The sequence below is a fragment of the Paroedura picta genome, chromosome 1, assembly GCF_049243985.1.
Source record: "Paroedura picta isolate Pp20150507F chromosome 1, Ppicta_v3.0, whole genome shotgun sequence".
Lineage (NCBI taxonomy): Eukaryota > Metazoa > Chordata > Lepidosauria > Squamata > Gekkonidae > Paroedura > Paroedura picta.
In genome coordinates, this window is record NC_135369.1 from 13,257,988 (window position 1) to 13,275,024 (window position 17,037).

At 51.5% G+C, this 17,037-nt stretch overlaps 1 protein-coding gene across 1 annotated transcript in view; it reads right to left on the reverse strand.

Moving 5' to 3' along the window:
• The window catches only part of LOC143830196 (uncharacterized), a 36,930-nt gene extending 29,430 nt beyond the window's left edge, over window positions 1-7,500 (reverse strand). Inside the window, exon 1 of the mRNA XM_077322283.1 lies at window positions 7,342-7,500. Coding sequence (XP_077178398.1) covers window positions 7,342-7,393 — 52 coding nt within the window. The 5' untranslated portion in view covers window positions 7,394-7,500. The remainder of the gene's footprint in view (window positions 1-7,341) is intronic.
• Between the last annotated feature and the right edge of the window lie 9,537 nt (window positions 7,501-17,037).

Here is a 17,037-nt window from a genome sequence, read left to right on the forward strand (position 1 = left end):
CCCAGGTTGAGAAACGCTGCCATATATGTGTCAGACGTTGAAAGGACTCACAACTAACTTCTTAATAATAAGAAAGCTTTATTGAGAAGCACTACAAACATCTAGACTAGCGAAGTCAAATCTGGCTTGAGGGCAGATTTGCTTCTTCTTATCAATACAGTTCTCCCGCCCAAAACTTGAAAGTTCCCAAGGGAGGGGAGAGGGAGAGAAGAGACACTTGCAATTAAAAACAGTGTTACATTCTCATGGCCTTGACTGTCTTCCACTGTTGATAGTGAAACCAGGCCCAGCCGAGAGGCCCCAGCAGGAGATAATGGATACAATAACATACATTTCACTTTCTACTTGTTAGCATGATTACAGGACCTGGAGCAACCAGGCACCAAGCAATATAACTGTCATGGAAGAACTCAGGCTAATTTATGGCAGGGTTTCTAACAATCCTGACAATATGGTCATGTCACCAAATGCACATTTAACAAATTAAAATATAATTAACTCCCACCCATTCAGGAAACCCTTCCAGGGCTGTCAAGAAACCCCAGGGCCTGCCTTATTTCCTAACTCTGATCTTCTGTACCTACCATGATGGAATAAGGAGGGCTTTTGAGTGAAAAGATATAATTTTTACACCGTTCATTTGGAATGCCCTGGTAGCAATACATTCATCCTTACCATCTCACTGTTAAGGGGTGTGTGGACAAAGTCATAGTTTGCCTAGGGCATCAAATAAACTTGAACCAGGCCTGGGTTCCTGGATTTCGTGGATCTGTATGTACCCTTTGAACGCCGGCACCTCTGACCTCTTGCCTCCATCATGTGCAACCACCGCATCCGTTCCGGTCCCTCGCACAGGGACGCCCACTTGAGTGATTTACAACAGGGGCCTTTCTATCTCTCCCGGTGCTATGACGCCTCCTCTCCCCCTCCCCTTTCTGTGATTGTGGCTATAAATGTCTCCCAAAAGATTTTCCAGCTGTAAATGCCTGACAACATGAGCTCATTAAAGCCAACATAAATTAAAACCTCACTAAAGACTCATTAAAGCCTATAGTGGAATAAACTCAGTGAGTTTTCATCTGGTTGCTTCAGATTGCCAGCTCTGGTTTGGGGAATACCTGGAGGCTTTGGGTGTGGGTTTTGGCGTGGGAAGGATTTGGGGCAGCGTGGGACCTCAGTGTTGTATAATGCAGCCATTTTCTCCAGGGGAACCGATTTCTTTCGTCTGGAGATGAGCTGCAATTTGGGGGGACCCCCAGGTCCCACCTGGGGGCTGGCATCCCTGTTTGATTTCTGTTGTTTTGTAACACGATCTAAGCCATGGAAGGCTTGCCTTAAAAATATCGACTCTGAGCTGGAAAATTAATAGAGATTTGGGGATTGAGCTTTAGGGAGCAGATAATTTGGACAAGGGAAAGACCACTGGCAGGGTGTAGGGCCATACAGTCCGTAGGGGAACTGATCTCTATAATCTGGAGATCAGCTGTAACACTAGGAGAACTCCAGGCCCCACCTGGAGATTGGCAGCCTTAGCTGGAACACCCATCAACGCTCTCCATTAACTCAGGTTTTCTCAACCAGGGTTTTGTGAAATCCCGGGATTTCTTGATGGCCCTGGAAGGGTTTCCTTGAATGAGTGGGAGTTAATTGATTTTTAGTTTATTTTTAAAATTTGTTAAACATTTATCAGGTGGTGTGACCATGTATGGTCATGTCGAACCCCCCCCCCCCAGTGGCCAATGATGGGCCCGGAGAGAAGGGGAAGGGGAGAGGCCTCAGGCGGGCGTGTACAAAACGATGTTTCTCGATCTTCCGTGATTTCTCAAAGCCGGAAGAATGTTTCAGGGGTTTCTAAGTGGTAAAAAAGTTGAGAAAGACTGAGTTAACTGGTCACCTGTTAACTGACTCAAGTCAAATATAATAAAATATGCAAGAGATCCAAGAATGCAGGTAACTTCCCCCTTTTCTATGGGCGGAAGAATCAGTAAGTGGCTTGTCTCCAAGCTCTCCCGCAATTGCGGGGAGAACTTCCAGGGGTGAATCCGGCAGCGTGGCACTGCTCCCCCTATGGACCCCTTGCTAGAACTGCAGGCGCCACCTAGCGCAAATTGCTGTCACGTCTTTTAGCATAACATCCCCCAAAAAGAAACCGGTTATTTTCTGGCACGGTGCGGCAGGCACAGCAACAAAATGGTGGCCACAAAATGGCTTCCATAGAAGGCGGAACTAGCAGCTTACTGCAGCTTAACTTCAGTCATGCAGTTAAGCTCTTTCTGCTGTGGTGGCAGCTCCTGCCAAAGCGATGCTTTGAAACATCCACACAGTCGCTCACATCTCCAGTAGCCAATCAGAAGCCTTGCTGGACTAAAGCACTTCACTCATTGCAATACATGCGCTAAGAAGAAAACACACCATTGAAAATTTTGGCAGCCTTTGGAAGAGAGCCAATGGCTGATAAATAGACATCTTCATTCATTAATTGACTCTGGTACTTTACAGCTCTTACTTTGGAGCTTTTATTGGCTGTTATACATATTTCATATGTGTTAAGAACTGGTGTGTGTTAAAACCAGACCTTTGAAGAAGCCCCCATAAGAGCATCGGTCTATTGGTACAGAAGAAGAAGAGTTGGTTCTTATATGCTGCTTTTTTCTACCCGAAGGAGTCTCAAAGCAGCTTCCAATCTCCTTCCCTTTCCTCTCCCCACAACAGACACCCTGTGAGGGAGGTGAGGCTGAGAGAGCCCTGAGATTCCTGCTCAGTCAGAACAGTTTTATCAGTGCCGTGGTGAGCCCAAGGTCACCCAGCTGGCTGCATGTGGGGGAGCAGGGAATTAAACCCGGCTCGCCAGAATAAAAGTCCATGCTCCTAACCACTACACCAAGCACAGCACATAGCTTTGCAGTAGCCTATGGGCTGGATATATGTTTTTAGTTCCCAAAATTAAAAAAAAAATGTTTTGCACAATACAAGTGCAAACATTAATACAAACATTCAACCTTTGAAGGTCCTAACTGTCATCAGCTGGGTTTTGATGGTTCCTGGACTAAAGCCCTACCTGGCTCCACCCACTTCTGAAAAACATTTATTGGACACCAGAAAAGGTGTTGGCGGGTGCTAAGGCACCCACAGGCACCTTCTTGAGGGTGCCCTGCAAGGACTTGGGTAAACCAAGGTGCCTTGATGCTCAGGGAGGTTCTCAATGGCCGAGGTCACCATTTCCGTTGATCAGAAACATGCTGGAGAGATGCGCGTTCCCCCATGTCTGCCAGCGCCGGGCAGCGCTGGGAAACCAGCAGGTGTTCCTTTGTCAACAAGCCTTGAGGCCGGCAGCCCAGGAACATATCTGGGGCTAACAGATAGGCAGTGGCCTGGAGCCAAAGCCAGCTCCAAATCGCAAAAACGGTTACTTCAAGGGCATTGTAGGAATGGTTTACATTAAATTAAAACCCAGCAAGAAACTTATTATGCTAACCTCCAAGGCTGGAGATGGCAAGCCAGATCTGAAAAATGAAGATTATAGCCTTGAACAGGGCTGAAGGAGAATGAAGGAGAGGAATGGGAAGGCGACTGTAAGCCGCTTTGAGCCTCCTTTGGGTAGGGAAAAGCGGCATATAAGAACCAACTCTTCTTCTTCTTCTTCTTCTTCTTCTTCTTCTTCTTCTTCTTCTTCTTCTTCTTCTTCTTCTTCTTCTTCTTCTTCTTCTTTTTATTATATACCGTAGCTGCTAGCTGTACTCCTTTTATTGTTCTGAGTTAACTCGAGAACAGAGGAGTCCCAAAGAGGTTACAGAAAGTTCATTAAAAGGGACCTTGAACAGTTTCCACTTGCTGGTCGGCAGACTGCAGGATCCCTGGGAAAGAATATAGGTTGTCCATTGATGGCGGAGAGGTCATAAATCTAGGGATCTTAATTTGGTTTTGCCAGGACACGGAAAAGGATGGCGTGCATGCATAAAACGCTGATATTGACGTGCGTTCAGCAGAAAGTTGGGAAGGGTTTAGGCAAATAATAATATGAATATGCAAATGGGGGAAATGCAGATTGCCTTTTGGAATTCGGGGTCTTCTGTTTGGGGATTCTGGCAGAGGTCTCTTATCCTGCAGCTGCTGGATAAAGATCTTTTTCTTCTTCTTCTTCTTCTTCTTCTTCTTCTTCTTCTTCTTCTTCTTCTTCTTCTTCTTCTTCTTCTTCTTCTTCTTCTCACATATTCTTATTGGTGAATCGATGAATTAAAATTGGTTTGATCATTGAGGAGGGCAGCCACTGCCTAGAGGGGCCTGAAAAGAGGAACCTGGGATGATCAAAGCAGAGCTGCCTCCAAAAGGTAGCACGAGAGGGCACCTGAAGGCCTGTAGAGGGTGTTACTCTAGAGCAGGGGTAGTCAACCTGTGGTCCTCCAGATGTGCATGGACGACAATTCCCATGAGCCCCTGCCAGCATGCAACTGCTGGCAGGGGCTCATGGGAATTGTCGTCCATGCACATCTGGAGGACCACAGGTTGACTACCCCTGCTCTACAGCAATTCCAAAGCCTGTGTCTCATGCATGTGCTCAGCCCCGTCTTGGGAGTGTTTGCCCACAGATGTGCGAGATTCAAACTGTGAGGTTGGGGCACAGGAATGGCATTGCCCAACCAAAATTGTCTGCCCTTGAATTATGCCACAGTCTTTGGATGTTGTTGAGAGGACCCTAACACTATTCACTGTGGGGTTGCCAACTTTGGTTTGGGAAATACCTGGAGGTTTAGGGATGGAGCCCTCGGAGTGCAGGTTTTGGGGAGGGGAGGGACCTCAGCCAGGGCTGCATTGGGACTTCCACAACAAAATCAGAGTCCAATAGCACCTTTAAACCTTTAAGATCTTTGTTGTTCTTAAAGGTGCTATTGGACTCTGAGTTAACTCGAGAACAGACAAATCCTAAAGAGGTTAGAGAAGCTTCATTAAAAGGGACTCTGATTTTGTTGTGCCGCTTCAGACCAACAGATGTCAAATGAACTACAATTCCCATGAGCCCCTGCCAGCAAACGCTGGCAGGGGCTCATAGGAATTGTAGTCCACGGACATCTGAAGGGGGGCAGTTTGACTACCCCTTCTTTATGACTTCCACGTTTGCCTTCATGGACTCTTCCCACCGTAATAACATCAACATTAAAAATTATTTACGACATAACTTCCACATTTTCTTTTTTTCTGTTTCAAACCAAAATTCATAGCCTTTCATGGCCCCTAAACATTTCATTTTTCCCCCCCACATTGGTGCGAAAAAAACATTAAATATTTTCTTTGACCCTAAAAGTTCCTCCCCCCTCTTTCTGATTTTTAAACGAATCCAAACATTTCTGTGGGTACCTAAAACTATCATGAGCCCCAGGCGCTGTGCCTTACCGGATAAGCCGGCCCTGATACCGAGGGACCGGTCGGAGGCAGAGGTGCAGCAGATCCCAAACTCCGGACCTGACATTTCCTCCAGAGGAACGGATCTGTGGTCTGGAGATCAGTCAGAATTCCCAGAGAACAGCAGGTCCTGCCAGGAGGTTGGCAACCCTACAGCACCTCATCAAAGCTTTAAAACCGGTGCACTGCGTGCTTTCTCTGGTAGCTTATTCCAGAAGACGGGAGCCACTTCAGCAAAGGAGCAAAAACCAGGCTCTAGCAGACACCACTTTAGCAGAGAAACATCTAGATGGCAACCAGAAGGCCACAGCGGGCAGAGAGAGAGAGAGGCTGGGGCAGACATGCCCCGTTTCTCCTACAAGCATAAGAGGCTTGCTACGCTTGGATTAGACCACCAAGTTCTGCAGCCTGTCTCCAGCTCAAGGGTTGCCAACTCCAGGTTTGGAAATACCTGGAGATTTCAGGGTAGAGCCGGGGACGGGCGGGTTTAGGGAGGGGATGCAACGCAACAGGCTATAATGCTATAAATTCTACCTCCCGAAACAGCCATTTCATAGAATCATCCAGGGTTATCTAGTCCAACCTCCTGCAGAATGCAGGAGAAATGTGCATGAAAGCAGCAGTCCCCCCGCCCCGCCCCAAACAACTAGAATTAGAAGGTAGACTTCCTCTGAACATGGAGGTTTCGTTGAGCTGGCATGGCTGAGAGATACCAATAAGAGTTATTTTGGCAACAGTCAAAAACGAAGGCCTTGTCTCCAGCCTGCTAGGGCTGCCCCAGAGCCACCGATCCGTAGGGCAGGGGTGTCCTGTGTGGCCGTGGGCGTGGCTCACTCTTATCAAGATGGGTGGTAGCATCACCGATTCCACCCAATTCGGTGGCACTTGGGTTGGGGCATTTGGGTGGGAAAGGCCTCCGATTAGTCACCCAGGAAATAGGAGGGGTTTATTTATTTATCCGTTGATGTAAGTTTAGAGTTTTATTCTACCCTTTCTCAAAAAAGACGCAGGGGGATTAGTCACCCAGGACATAGGACGGAGTCTGTTCTAGCTTTCCCAGCCGAATACACACACACACACACACACACACACACACATCCCCAGAGAGAAAGCTGCCTCGTCCCTATTTCCTTTCCTCTCCCTGCTGATTTATCACTCTGTCCTGGATCCCGAGGAAAAGGAGACCTCAAAAAACCAAAACCAAGAGTGTCATTGCCTACGAAACTCAGCCAGAGAGTTAAGTCAAAGACAAACATGATGGCAGCGGATGGGTATGGGGTGGGGGTGGGGGTGGGGGAGAATGGATCTCCAGGATCCCCCAGGAAACCGATAGAGAGACCGCAAGCAGCCGAGACCGACTTCGGTCTTTGAAGTGGCCACTTGCAAAATAACACCCGAACGGAAACACAACCCGTGAAGAAGACAAAGGGCAGCCACATGCACCCCCTCCCCCCGCAGCCCTCCCCATCTGGAAAGCCGATGAACTGGAAAATTCGGAAAAAGAAGGGGTTTCGGTAAGGTGACCAGATTTCAACATTGGTAAAGCAGGACACCACTGACCGGGTGAGGGGGGCGTCTTGATTAAAAATTTGGTCTATATGGAGCAACAAAATGTTTCATAGAACACCTAGAATGCAAAAATAGTATTGCAATATATATATTTTTAATTTCAACAATTGGCCAGGTACCCCCGGATGTCCCTCCAAAAGTGGGACAATCTGGTCACCTTAGGTTTCGGTTATGGGGCTTCTTCTGCAGTGTTTCCCCAAGTCCCTCTTTTGGCACTGCCGTGCCAGAAACAGCTGGGCCTCCCCAAGCAGGAAAGATTTGGAATTTGATCCGCTGCCTCCCCACATTGTCCGGATTTCAATAAAGCTGTCTTCCCCCTCCCTCCCTTCACCTGCAAGCATCACTTCTGCCCATACCCCCTTCCTGCCGCCTCACCTGCCAGAAGGATCCCCACCAGGGCCATCAATCCTAGGAGCTTGAGACCCATGGCCAGCAGGACTCGTGATTGGCAGGTGCCCGATACTCTGTCTTCAGCCTCTGTATGCTTTCCGGGTACACGCAGGGCTCCAGGGATTGAGAACTGGCAGCAGTCCCTGTGAGGTCTGGCTTTTAACTGAAACACCTGAGCTACAGGTAAGGGAGGAGGGAGGCCACACCCCACAGGGCCGGCCAGGAGGAGATTATCAGGAAATATACACCCTGAAGAGTAGGGATTGCTGGGAAGAGAAATTAGTGCCCTCTTCCCACACTAGGGCTTTGCTTTTGATTTGTGGTGCTCCAGAGAGGCTCCAAAACGAGAGATCAAACAGGGGAGTCCACGCAGAATTCGAGGAGGGGGGAAATGTTGCTTTCATTCACAGAAGAGATGCTTTTATTCTATTTCTATTTTTCCCCCTGCCACCAAGTCATAAGAACATCAGGAGAGCCCTGCTGGGTCAGACCAGGGAGGGTCCCTCCAGTCCAGCCCCCTGCCTCACACAGGGGCCAGCCAGTCCCTCTGCAGGGCCAGCAACAGGGCAGGGAGGCCGAGGCCTTCCCCTCATAAGGACACAGGAGAGCCCTGCTGGGTCAGACCAGGGAGGGTCCCTCCAGTCCAGCCTCCTGCCTCACCCAGGGGCCAGCCAGTCCCTCTGCAGGGCCAGCCACAGGGCAGGGAGGCCGAGGCCTTCCCCTCATAAGGACACAGGAGAGCCCTGCGGGGTCAAACCAGGGAGGGTCCCTCTAGTCCAGCCTCCTGCCTCACACAGGGGCCAGCCAGTCCCTCTGCAGGGCCAGCCACAGGGCAAGGAGGCCGAGGCCTTCCCCTCATAAGGACACAGGAGAGCCCTGCTGGGTCAGACCAGGGAGGGTCCCTCCAGTCCAGCCTCCTGCCTCACACAGAGGCCAGCCAGTCCCTCTGCAGGGCCAGCAACAGGGCAGGGAGGCCGAGGCCTTCCCCTCATAAGGACACAGAAGAGCCCTGCTGGGTCAGACCAGGGAGGGTCCCTCCAGTCCAGCCTCCTGCCTCACCCAGGGGCCAGCCAGTCCCTCTGCAGGGCCAGCAACAGGGCAGGGAGGCCGAGGCCTTCCCCTCATAAGGACACAGGAGAGCCCTGCTGGGTCAGACCAGGGTCCATCCAGTCCAGCCTCCTGCCTCACACAGGGGCCAGCCAGTCCCTCTGCAGGGCCAGCAACAGGGCAGGGAGGCCGAGGCCTTCCCCTCATAAGGACACAGGAGAGCCCTGCTGGGTCAGACCAGGGAGGTCCCTCCAGTCCAGCCTCCTGCCTCACACAGGGGCCAGCCAGTCCCTCTGCAGGGCCAGCCACAGGGCAGGGAGGCTGAGGCCTTCCCCTCATAAGGACACAGGAGAGCCCTGCTGGGTCAGACCAGGGAGGATCCCTCCAGTCCAGCCTCCTGCCTCACATAGGGGCCAGCCAGTCCCTCTGCAGGGCCAGCCACAGGGCAGGGAGGCCGAGGCCTTCCCCTCATAAGGACACAGAAGAGCCCTGCTGGGTCAGACCAGGGAGGGTCCCTCCAGTCCAGCCTCCTGCCTCACCCAGGGGCCAGCCAGTCCCTCTGCAGGGCCAGCAACAGGGCAGGGAGGCCGAGGCCTTCCCCTCATAAGGACACAGAAGAGCCCTGCTGGGTCAGACCAGGGAGGGTCCCTCCAGTCCAGCCTCCTGCCTCACCTAGGGGCCAGCCAGTCCCTCTGCAGGGCCAGCAACAGGGCAGGGAGGCCGAGGCCTTCCCCTCATAAGGACACAGGAGAGCCCTGCGGGGTCAAACCAGGGAGGGTCCCTCTAGTCCAGCCTCCTGCCTCACACAGGGGCCAGCCAGTCCCTCTGCAGGGCCAGCAACAGGGCAGGGAGGCCGAGGCCTTTCCCTCATAAGGACACAGGAGAGCCCTGCTGGGTCAGACCAGGGAGGGTCCCTCCAGTCCAGCCTCCTGCCTCACCTAGGGGCCAGCCAGTCCCTCTGCAGGGCCAGCAACCGGGTAGGGAGGCCGAGGCCTTCCCTTGATTTTTACTCTGGGCTCTGCAATTCAGAGGCTTAGTGCCTCTGAATGCCCCGATTCCCCTCAGTCACTGTGCCATTGGTAAACCTCCAGGGATCTATCGAATCCCCCTTATATCGAGGTTTATTCCAGTGTCTACCCCTGCATCCTCTAGCAGTGAATCCCACACTTCTGTTTCCTACACCCCATCACAGCTGACTTAGGGCCACCCTGTGGGATTTCAAAGGCAAGAGACATTCAAATCCTAGGCAGAGCCGAACCTGCGTAGCTTCCAAGATCTGAAGGAACCTGGCCATCTTGGGCCATCCAGGTCAGAGCGAAAAAGTCCAGCGTTCTTTGCAAGAATCTCAGAAACCCACGAACCCAGTGAAAACTGGCTGCGGATGTCAACCACAATCTGCCTTCTGCCCAATGCCGCCTTCTGTACCTTCCGTATTCCGGCTGAGCGTTTCTCTCAGCCACACTCCACCTTAGGCCTTCCCTATGCCCTAGGAAGGAGAGTGTCTCCCTCAGCTTATCTCCCCCTAAGTCATAAGGAGAGAATGAAGTCAGAAGTGGTTTAAGGCAGGGGTAGTCAACCTGTGGTCCTCCAGTTCAGGGGTCCTCAACCCCTGGTCTGCGGCCCGGTACCGGGCAGCAAAGGCCATGGTACCGGGCCGCCAGCGGCCGCGCCTACCGCCCCCCCCCCACAGTGAGAGGGAGGGAAGAGGCAGGCACGGCCGCTGGCACGCCAGCGACGCTAACGTGCACGCGCGGAGCTGCCGCGCACGCGTGTTTGCGCCCCCTGCTGGCGAAAACGCGCACGCGCGGCAACTCCGTGCGTGCTCGTTAGCGCCACCTAGTGGCGAAAACGCGCATGCACAGCGACTGCGCGTGCGCGTTTACATGCAGCTGCAGCGGCCGGGCCCCCGGCTCTCTCCCACCCTCGGAAGCAGTCCCCGACTACAAGAAGGTTGGGGACCGCTGCTCCAGATGTCCATGGACTACAATTCCCATGAGCCCCTGCCAGCAACTGCTGGCATGGGCTCATGGGAATTGTAGTCCATGGACATCTGGAGGACCGCAGGTTGACTACCCCTGGTTTAAGGATTCGCAGGGCTTGTAGTACCAGAGCCTGTTTAAGGATCTGCAGGGCCCTAGCAGTGTAAAATTGTAACTGGAGCAGCCAGACTGAGGACATGGAAAGGGGTGTCACTCCGTGTATCTTTAAAGAGGCGAAAGGGGGAAAGGAAGCGGATACAGCCCTGATCCATGGGGGGAAGTCACGGGGGTCCCTGGAAATGCATGAGTGCTACATGCAGCACATGGATAAACTGCCCCTGAATGAGGTAGGCTCTTTGACTGCTCTCACCAATGGCAGCTCTGCTTCCACCCAGTGAGAACCATTGCAAGTGACTCAGAGGAGGAAGTGCTAAGGACTTCAGGAAATCTTGAACTCCCAACTGACCTTATTCACCTGGGGAGAGTCCTCGTTTTAGATCCCAGCCCCTGGTAGGTGGCAGAGCCCGTTTCCATCATTTTGCGGAGACCTCACATTAAATTGCTGTTTTTCCAGGTTCAGCTCCTTCCCCAAGGACTCTCCCCAAGAAACATGTCTGTTCTCTAGGGCAGGGGTCCCCAACAAAGTGCCCAGGGGCACCGTGACATACGCAGATGCCCTTTTTGGAATCCCACTAAAGTGTTTTTAGAAAGTGGGTGTGGCCAGTTGGGCACTGGCCCAGAAGGTTTTCTGATTGGCCACTGGGGATTGAATTGGCTGGGTGGATTAAAATAACATTTTGTTGGCATTTACCACCATGGGGCTGGTTTTATTCTCACACACTTTATTTTTTGAATTGGCCCCCTTTTCCACCTGCACATGGGCTTCCACAGCGTGGGTGTCTCCATCTCCGGCAACCGTTTCGTGGTCCTGCCTGCCACCCTGGAACAGAATCCCAAAGGTTCTTGGGCAAGGCGGACCACTGGTCTGATCCAGCAGGGCTCCAAAAAGGCCGAGGACTCCCTGTTCTAGCGCATGCCCGCACAACACTGCTTGTGCATGAATTTCAAGGCGCCCCTCCGGGCCTGTTCCTGGGCTGACGTGGCCTGTTTGGAACGGCCGCGAAGAGGCTGTTAGACAATTGGGTGTGCGGCTTTATCTTCTCGCCTCTTAAAAAAAGAGGGCAGAACAGGTTGTTGCAAAATAAATAAAGGTCTGAGATCGGGCGGCTGAACCTTGCGAGGGGGAGGGACAGCGCTTGCTGAAGGGGAGGTGGGAATCGAGTCAAGGCTGAACCAGCCCTCCCTAAGCAGCAAGCCAAGCAATGGCGTGTCTCTCTGCATTTATTGCATTCAAAGATTCGGATCCTACCCTTCCGCTTAGGGGTCTGCTTCCACGTGGAGGCACATGAAGACACCCACCCCAATCCTTCCTGATGCCACAGTAGCAAAGATTAGTGTGGAAGCAGACACGGTCAGTGTTCACATGGCCTGATCCTGCACCTCTGGTCCCTGCTCTAGGGTTGCCAGCCTCCAGGTGCCGCCTGGAGATCTCCTAGAATTCTAACTAATCTTCAGACAGCAGAGCTAGGTTCTCTTGGGGAAAATGGCTACTTTGGAGGATGGGCTGTATGGTGTTATACCGCCCTGAGGTTCCTCCCCTCGTCAAACCCTTCCTTCCTCAGGATCCAATGCCAAATCTCCAGGAATTCCCCGTCCCAGAGTTGGCAACCCGCCCCTGCTCTTTATTTCTCCCTCCAATACGCATGTACAGAAGCTGCAGGAGCTAAGATGATTTCTGAATAGCTTAGCACAGGGGTGGCCAAAATGTGGCTCTCCAGATGTCCATGGACTACGATTCCCATGAGCCCCTGCCAACATGCACTCTCAGGGCCTCATGGGAATTGTAGTCCATGGACATCTGGAGAGCCACAGTCTGGCCATCTCTTGGTGTCAGGGGAGGGCACCACGGCATCTGCGGGCACCGGCTGGGAAACCCTAGGGCAGAACAACCACGGGGCCGCTCTATCTGCAATCACCCCATAATTTCCCCTTTGGTCCGGCTCAAAGGGAGAAGCCCTGGGACCCCTACGTGAGTGCCTTCCTGTCAGGTTTGTTAAAAACTCCTGTCATAAATTAGCCTGAGTATCTCCATGACAGTTAGACTGAACTTTGCTGCTTGGTGCCTGGGAGCTCCAGGCCCCTATATCATGCTTGCTTGTTAACTGAGAAACTATGTTGATGTAACCATTATCTATGAATGTTCTTATCTTTGAGGCCTCTTGGCTGGGCCTCTCGGCTGGGCCAGCTTCTGGTAACCATAACACCTTATCTACCACTGTAGACAGCCAAGGACATGTGAAAGTAACACGGTTTTTAATTGTATCTGGCTCCTCTCTCTTGCTCCCCTCCCTTGGGAACTTTCAAGTTTGGGGCGGGAGAAATGTATTGATAAGGAGAAGCAAATCTGTCCTCAGGCAGATTTGACTTCTCTAGTCTAGGTGTATGAAGTACTTCTCAATAAACTTTCTATTACTAAGAAGTTGGTTGTGAGTCCTTGCAACGTCTGACACTTCCCCCATTAGCTGCAAGGTCTCCCCAAAATAACAACTTTGTGGTCTTTGTGAAATGCAAGTTGAAAAATATTCTTGACCTCCCAGGAAACCAGCCCCCCAAACCTGCAGGAAAAGCTCTGGAAAAGGCGATGGTTGTTTTTGCAACCTTGGGAAAGTGGGATATGAGAAGAGGCTGGGGGAGGGGATATAGCAGATGGGTCCAGGAGGCACCGTGCTTGTGGGGTGCCACGGGTCCCCTGTTGTGCAAGACTATAAAGGTAGTAATCAGGACCATGAACCCCTAAACAAATAGGCCAGAAAGAGGCTTCCTGGCTTGCTTCCACCACAAAGCAAACTGCATTGTGTACCAAGGCCAAACACCATCTAGGCCAGTGGTTCTCAACTTGGGGGTCGGGACCCCTTTTGGGGGTCGAATGACCCTTTCACAGGGGTCGCGGCAGGGCAAGCAGCTTGCCCGGGGGTTGCACCATCCACACAACAGCCTTGCGGGGTAGATCGAGATAGAGCGTTCATCTGTCTGGAGCAGTGGAAAAGAGCAAGATCGGCATGGTGGGACAAGAGGCAAAACTGAACTGAGAAACCCCGGGGAAAAACCAATTTATATACAATCATGACCAATGGATCTTCACATCAGTTTTGGTTTAATTTCTGTGAAAGAACACTTGCATAATTTTATGGTTGGGGGTCAGCACAACATGAGGAACGGTACTAAAGGGTCACGGCATTAGGAAGGTTGAGATCCACTTCTCTAGTCGCTGGTCAGGATCAAGGAGCTGATTATCCGTTGACCGATTCCGCCGTTCCTGAATATTTCCCGCCTGTTTGTCCAGTTAACTTTTCCCCAGTAGGTCAGATCAAGGGGTGTCAAGCCCAGCAATCTCTTTCCAAAGGCAAGCACTTCTGGAAGCAGTGGGTGAGAACGACCCCCCCCCCCTCAGGTTTTGCTCCTCAGCGATCCTGTTCTGCAGATTCTCCACCGTGTTGAAATTCCTGCAGCAGTTTCGGTCGCTGGCTCTTACGGTCACCACCTGGATTACTTGAACCAAGGGTTGCTGACCACCACACTGCTGGTGCCGTTTGGGTGCTCCTCTCCAGGCGCCATCAGGGATCACTTGACAACTTTTCATGCCGGTGAGGAGCCAGAAAGGATGCCAACTTCCAGGTGGAACCTGGGGATCCCCTGGAATTAAACCTCATTTCCAGACTACGGAGATCAGTTCCCCTGTAGAAAAGGGCTGCTTTGAAGGGTGGACTCTATAGCATTGAACCCCACGGAGGTCTCTGCCCAAATCTCCAAATCTCCAGGAGTTTCCCAGCCTGGATCTTGCACCCACACCCTTCGCTGTCCTATTGCTAGCCTCCATACCATCATGTTTATTATTAGAAGCATTCCTAAAATACTTGACCCCAATGACGGCAGTTTCTATAAGGAGCACCCATGAAACATCAGCATTCTTTGTCTCTTTCCATTTTGGGGGGGGGGGGGGGATCTAATTTCCTCTTTGATGCAATGTCCCAATTTAAGTTCGGCTGACACTAATGCAGACCAGGGGGCCCGAAGGGAGCTACCAACCTCCAATGTTTGCACTTTTAATCTTCCAAGGCTTCCGCATTGCTCAGGAGGGCCTGGGCTCTCCTAATAAATTTCAAGGAAACAAAAGTTGTGGTTTTTGGCCGTTGCAAGGCAAAGTGGGAATTGAAAGCATTCCACGGTTCCTGGAGGACTTCTGTTCCGGTGCGTTGGCAGAAGAGAGGGGGTGGGACTGAGAGACGCCAATGCTTTCCGTTCTTTTTCGAAAACTGGCTGGGCTCTTGAATCTTTAAAACAGCCAATTTTTTTTTTCAGGCATCCAGGCCCAATGGAGAGGGCAAGATGTGCTTCAGCACTAGGGTTACGTAAGAACGCGAAGAGCCATGTTGGATCAGGCCAAGAGCCCACAGTGGCTAAAACTCAGGTTCCATCAGGAGGTCCACCAGCAGGGCCAGAACTTCAGAAGCCCTCCCACTGTACCCCCACCCCCCCGAGCACCAAAAACTTAAGAGGAACTATGTTGGTTCAGGCCAATGGCTTGTCCAGTCCAACACTCTGTCCCATAGTGGCTGAAACCCAGGTGCCCTCAGGAAGTCCACCAGAGAGGACAGAACTTCAAAGGCTTTCCCACCATTGTCCCCAAGCACCAAGAAGACAGAGCATGACTCCTCCAGACATAAGAACACAGGAGAAGCCATGTTGGATCAGCCCAGTGGCCTATCCAGTCCAACACTCTGAATCAGGCCAATGGCCCATCCAGTCCAACACTCTGTGTCCCCCAGTGGCCAAAATCCAGCGACCCTCAGGATGTCCACTGGAGAGGACAGAACTTCAGAAGCTCTCCCACTGTTGTCCCCAAGCATCAAGAAGACAGAGCACAGGAGAACACAGGAGAAGCCATGTTGGATCAGGCCAATGGCCCATTCAGTCCAACACTCTGGGCCATTCCGCACCAGGATCTATGTAGCAAATTGGTTGAGGAACGAAAAAACACCATTTTAAATAGTGGAATTCGTCGTTATGCATACCTGCCTTTGTAGTGGAATCCAGTTGCGTTTCTATCGTTTCCCACAGGTTTCCAGTCTCTGCAAAATCGCTAGCCAGGAAGCGATATTGCTGAGCTTTGTCCCGCCCCTGGCCGTCAAGCAGCCAGTGGGCGGCCGTTATCATGCTCCCAAAAAGCCCCTTTCCCTTTAAGGAAGGTTTTTATTTAAAAAAACACACACACATTGCAACGAATCTGCGTTGATTCATTGCAAACGGAAAGACCCATTTAGCTAGCAGGTGGTGTTTGAGCTGCCAATTCATCGTTGATACGCTCCCCCCGAGTGAACCCCCCCCCGCACGGGTGCGATTTTCGGCCGAAAATAGAGTGAGAAATAAAGGGAAAATAAACCAGCAAACGAGGCTGTGTGTTGCTTGGTCCTTGGTGACTTAAAAAAGCTCTGGGGAGGGACTGCAGCCAGGGAAGCCTCGCTGGGTAAACGAAGGCTCGCCGGTGCGTTGATCTCTGCTCGCTCTGAGAAAAAAAAATGGCGATCACTTTGCCAGAAGATCAGAGGAGAGAGCCAGGGGGAGGGACTTTGCAGAAACCGCAACAATGGTAATGCACAGAACTTTCCTGCTAGTGTTGCAGATTGGTTGCAAGAGTGTAGCGCTTTCCGGAGGGTGAATCCACTTTTTGGGATTTCCCTGAAAACGCTACAACGAAGCACTTTTTGCGGATCGGTTTCAGGAGTGTTGCAGATTGTCAACAACATTGTGCATAACAGCAAAACAGTAGCGATTTCAATTTGCAACCATTGTGCAATTTTGAACGTGTGCGGAATGGCCCTCTCTGTCCCAGGAGGTCCACCAGCAGGGCCAGAACTCCAGAAGCTCTGTTAAATCTGTGGGTTCAGAGAGTTCATTTTGGCTCTTTACTGACCCCAGCTCTAGAGTACAGAGAACCAAAACTAAACTGAGGAAACCCCCCTGAAAATAACCAATACGTACAATGGAGAACAAAGGAAGATTCCCACCACTACGTGCTTTAGGTCAGTTTCCGTTTAAATCAATTGGATCTGGAACCTGGGATCCAGCCACGCATTGGCCAGTTACACTTGCAGCAAATGCAGTCTTGGGCTGTATCAACAGAGGCACCACATCAAAATCACAAGTTGTCGTAGTCCCACTGGATACTGGCTTGGTCAGACCCCACCTGGAGTCCTGTGTGCAGTTCTGGAGGCCTCCCTTCAAGAAGGACGTGGACAAAACTAAGAGGATTCAGAGAATAGCGATGAGTATGGCCCAGGACCTGGGGACCAAGCCCTGATAGGAAAGGCTGAGGAACTTGGGAATGTTCTGCCTGGAGAAGAGGAGTAATTGTTCTCTTTACATTTTTGGAAGATTGTCGCTTGGAGGAGGGCAAGGTGTGGTTCCTGTTGGCAGTAGAGGACCCACAGTAATGGGTTTAAATTATGTGGAGAATGATATCGGCTAGATATCAGGTTCTTTTTTTCACGGTCATAGTTGTTCAGTGGTGGAATCGACTGCCTAAGGAGGTGGTGAG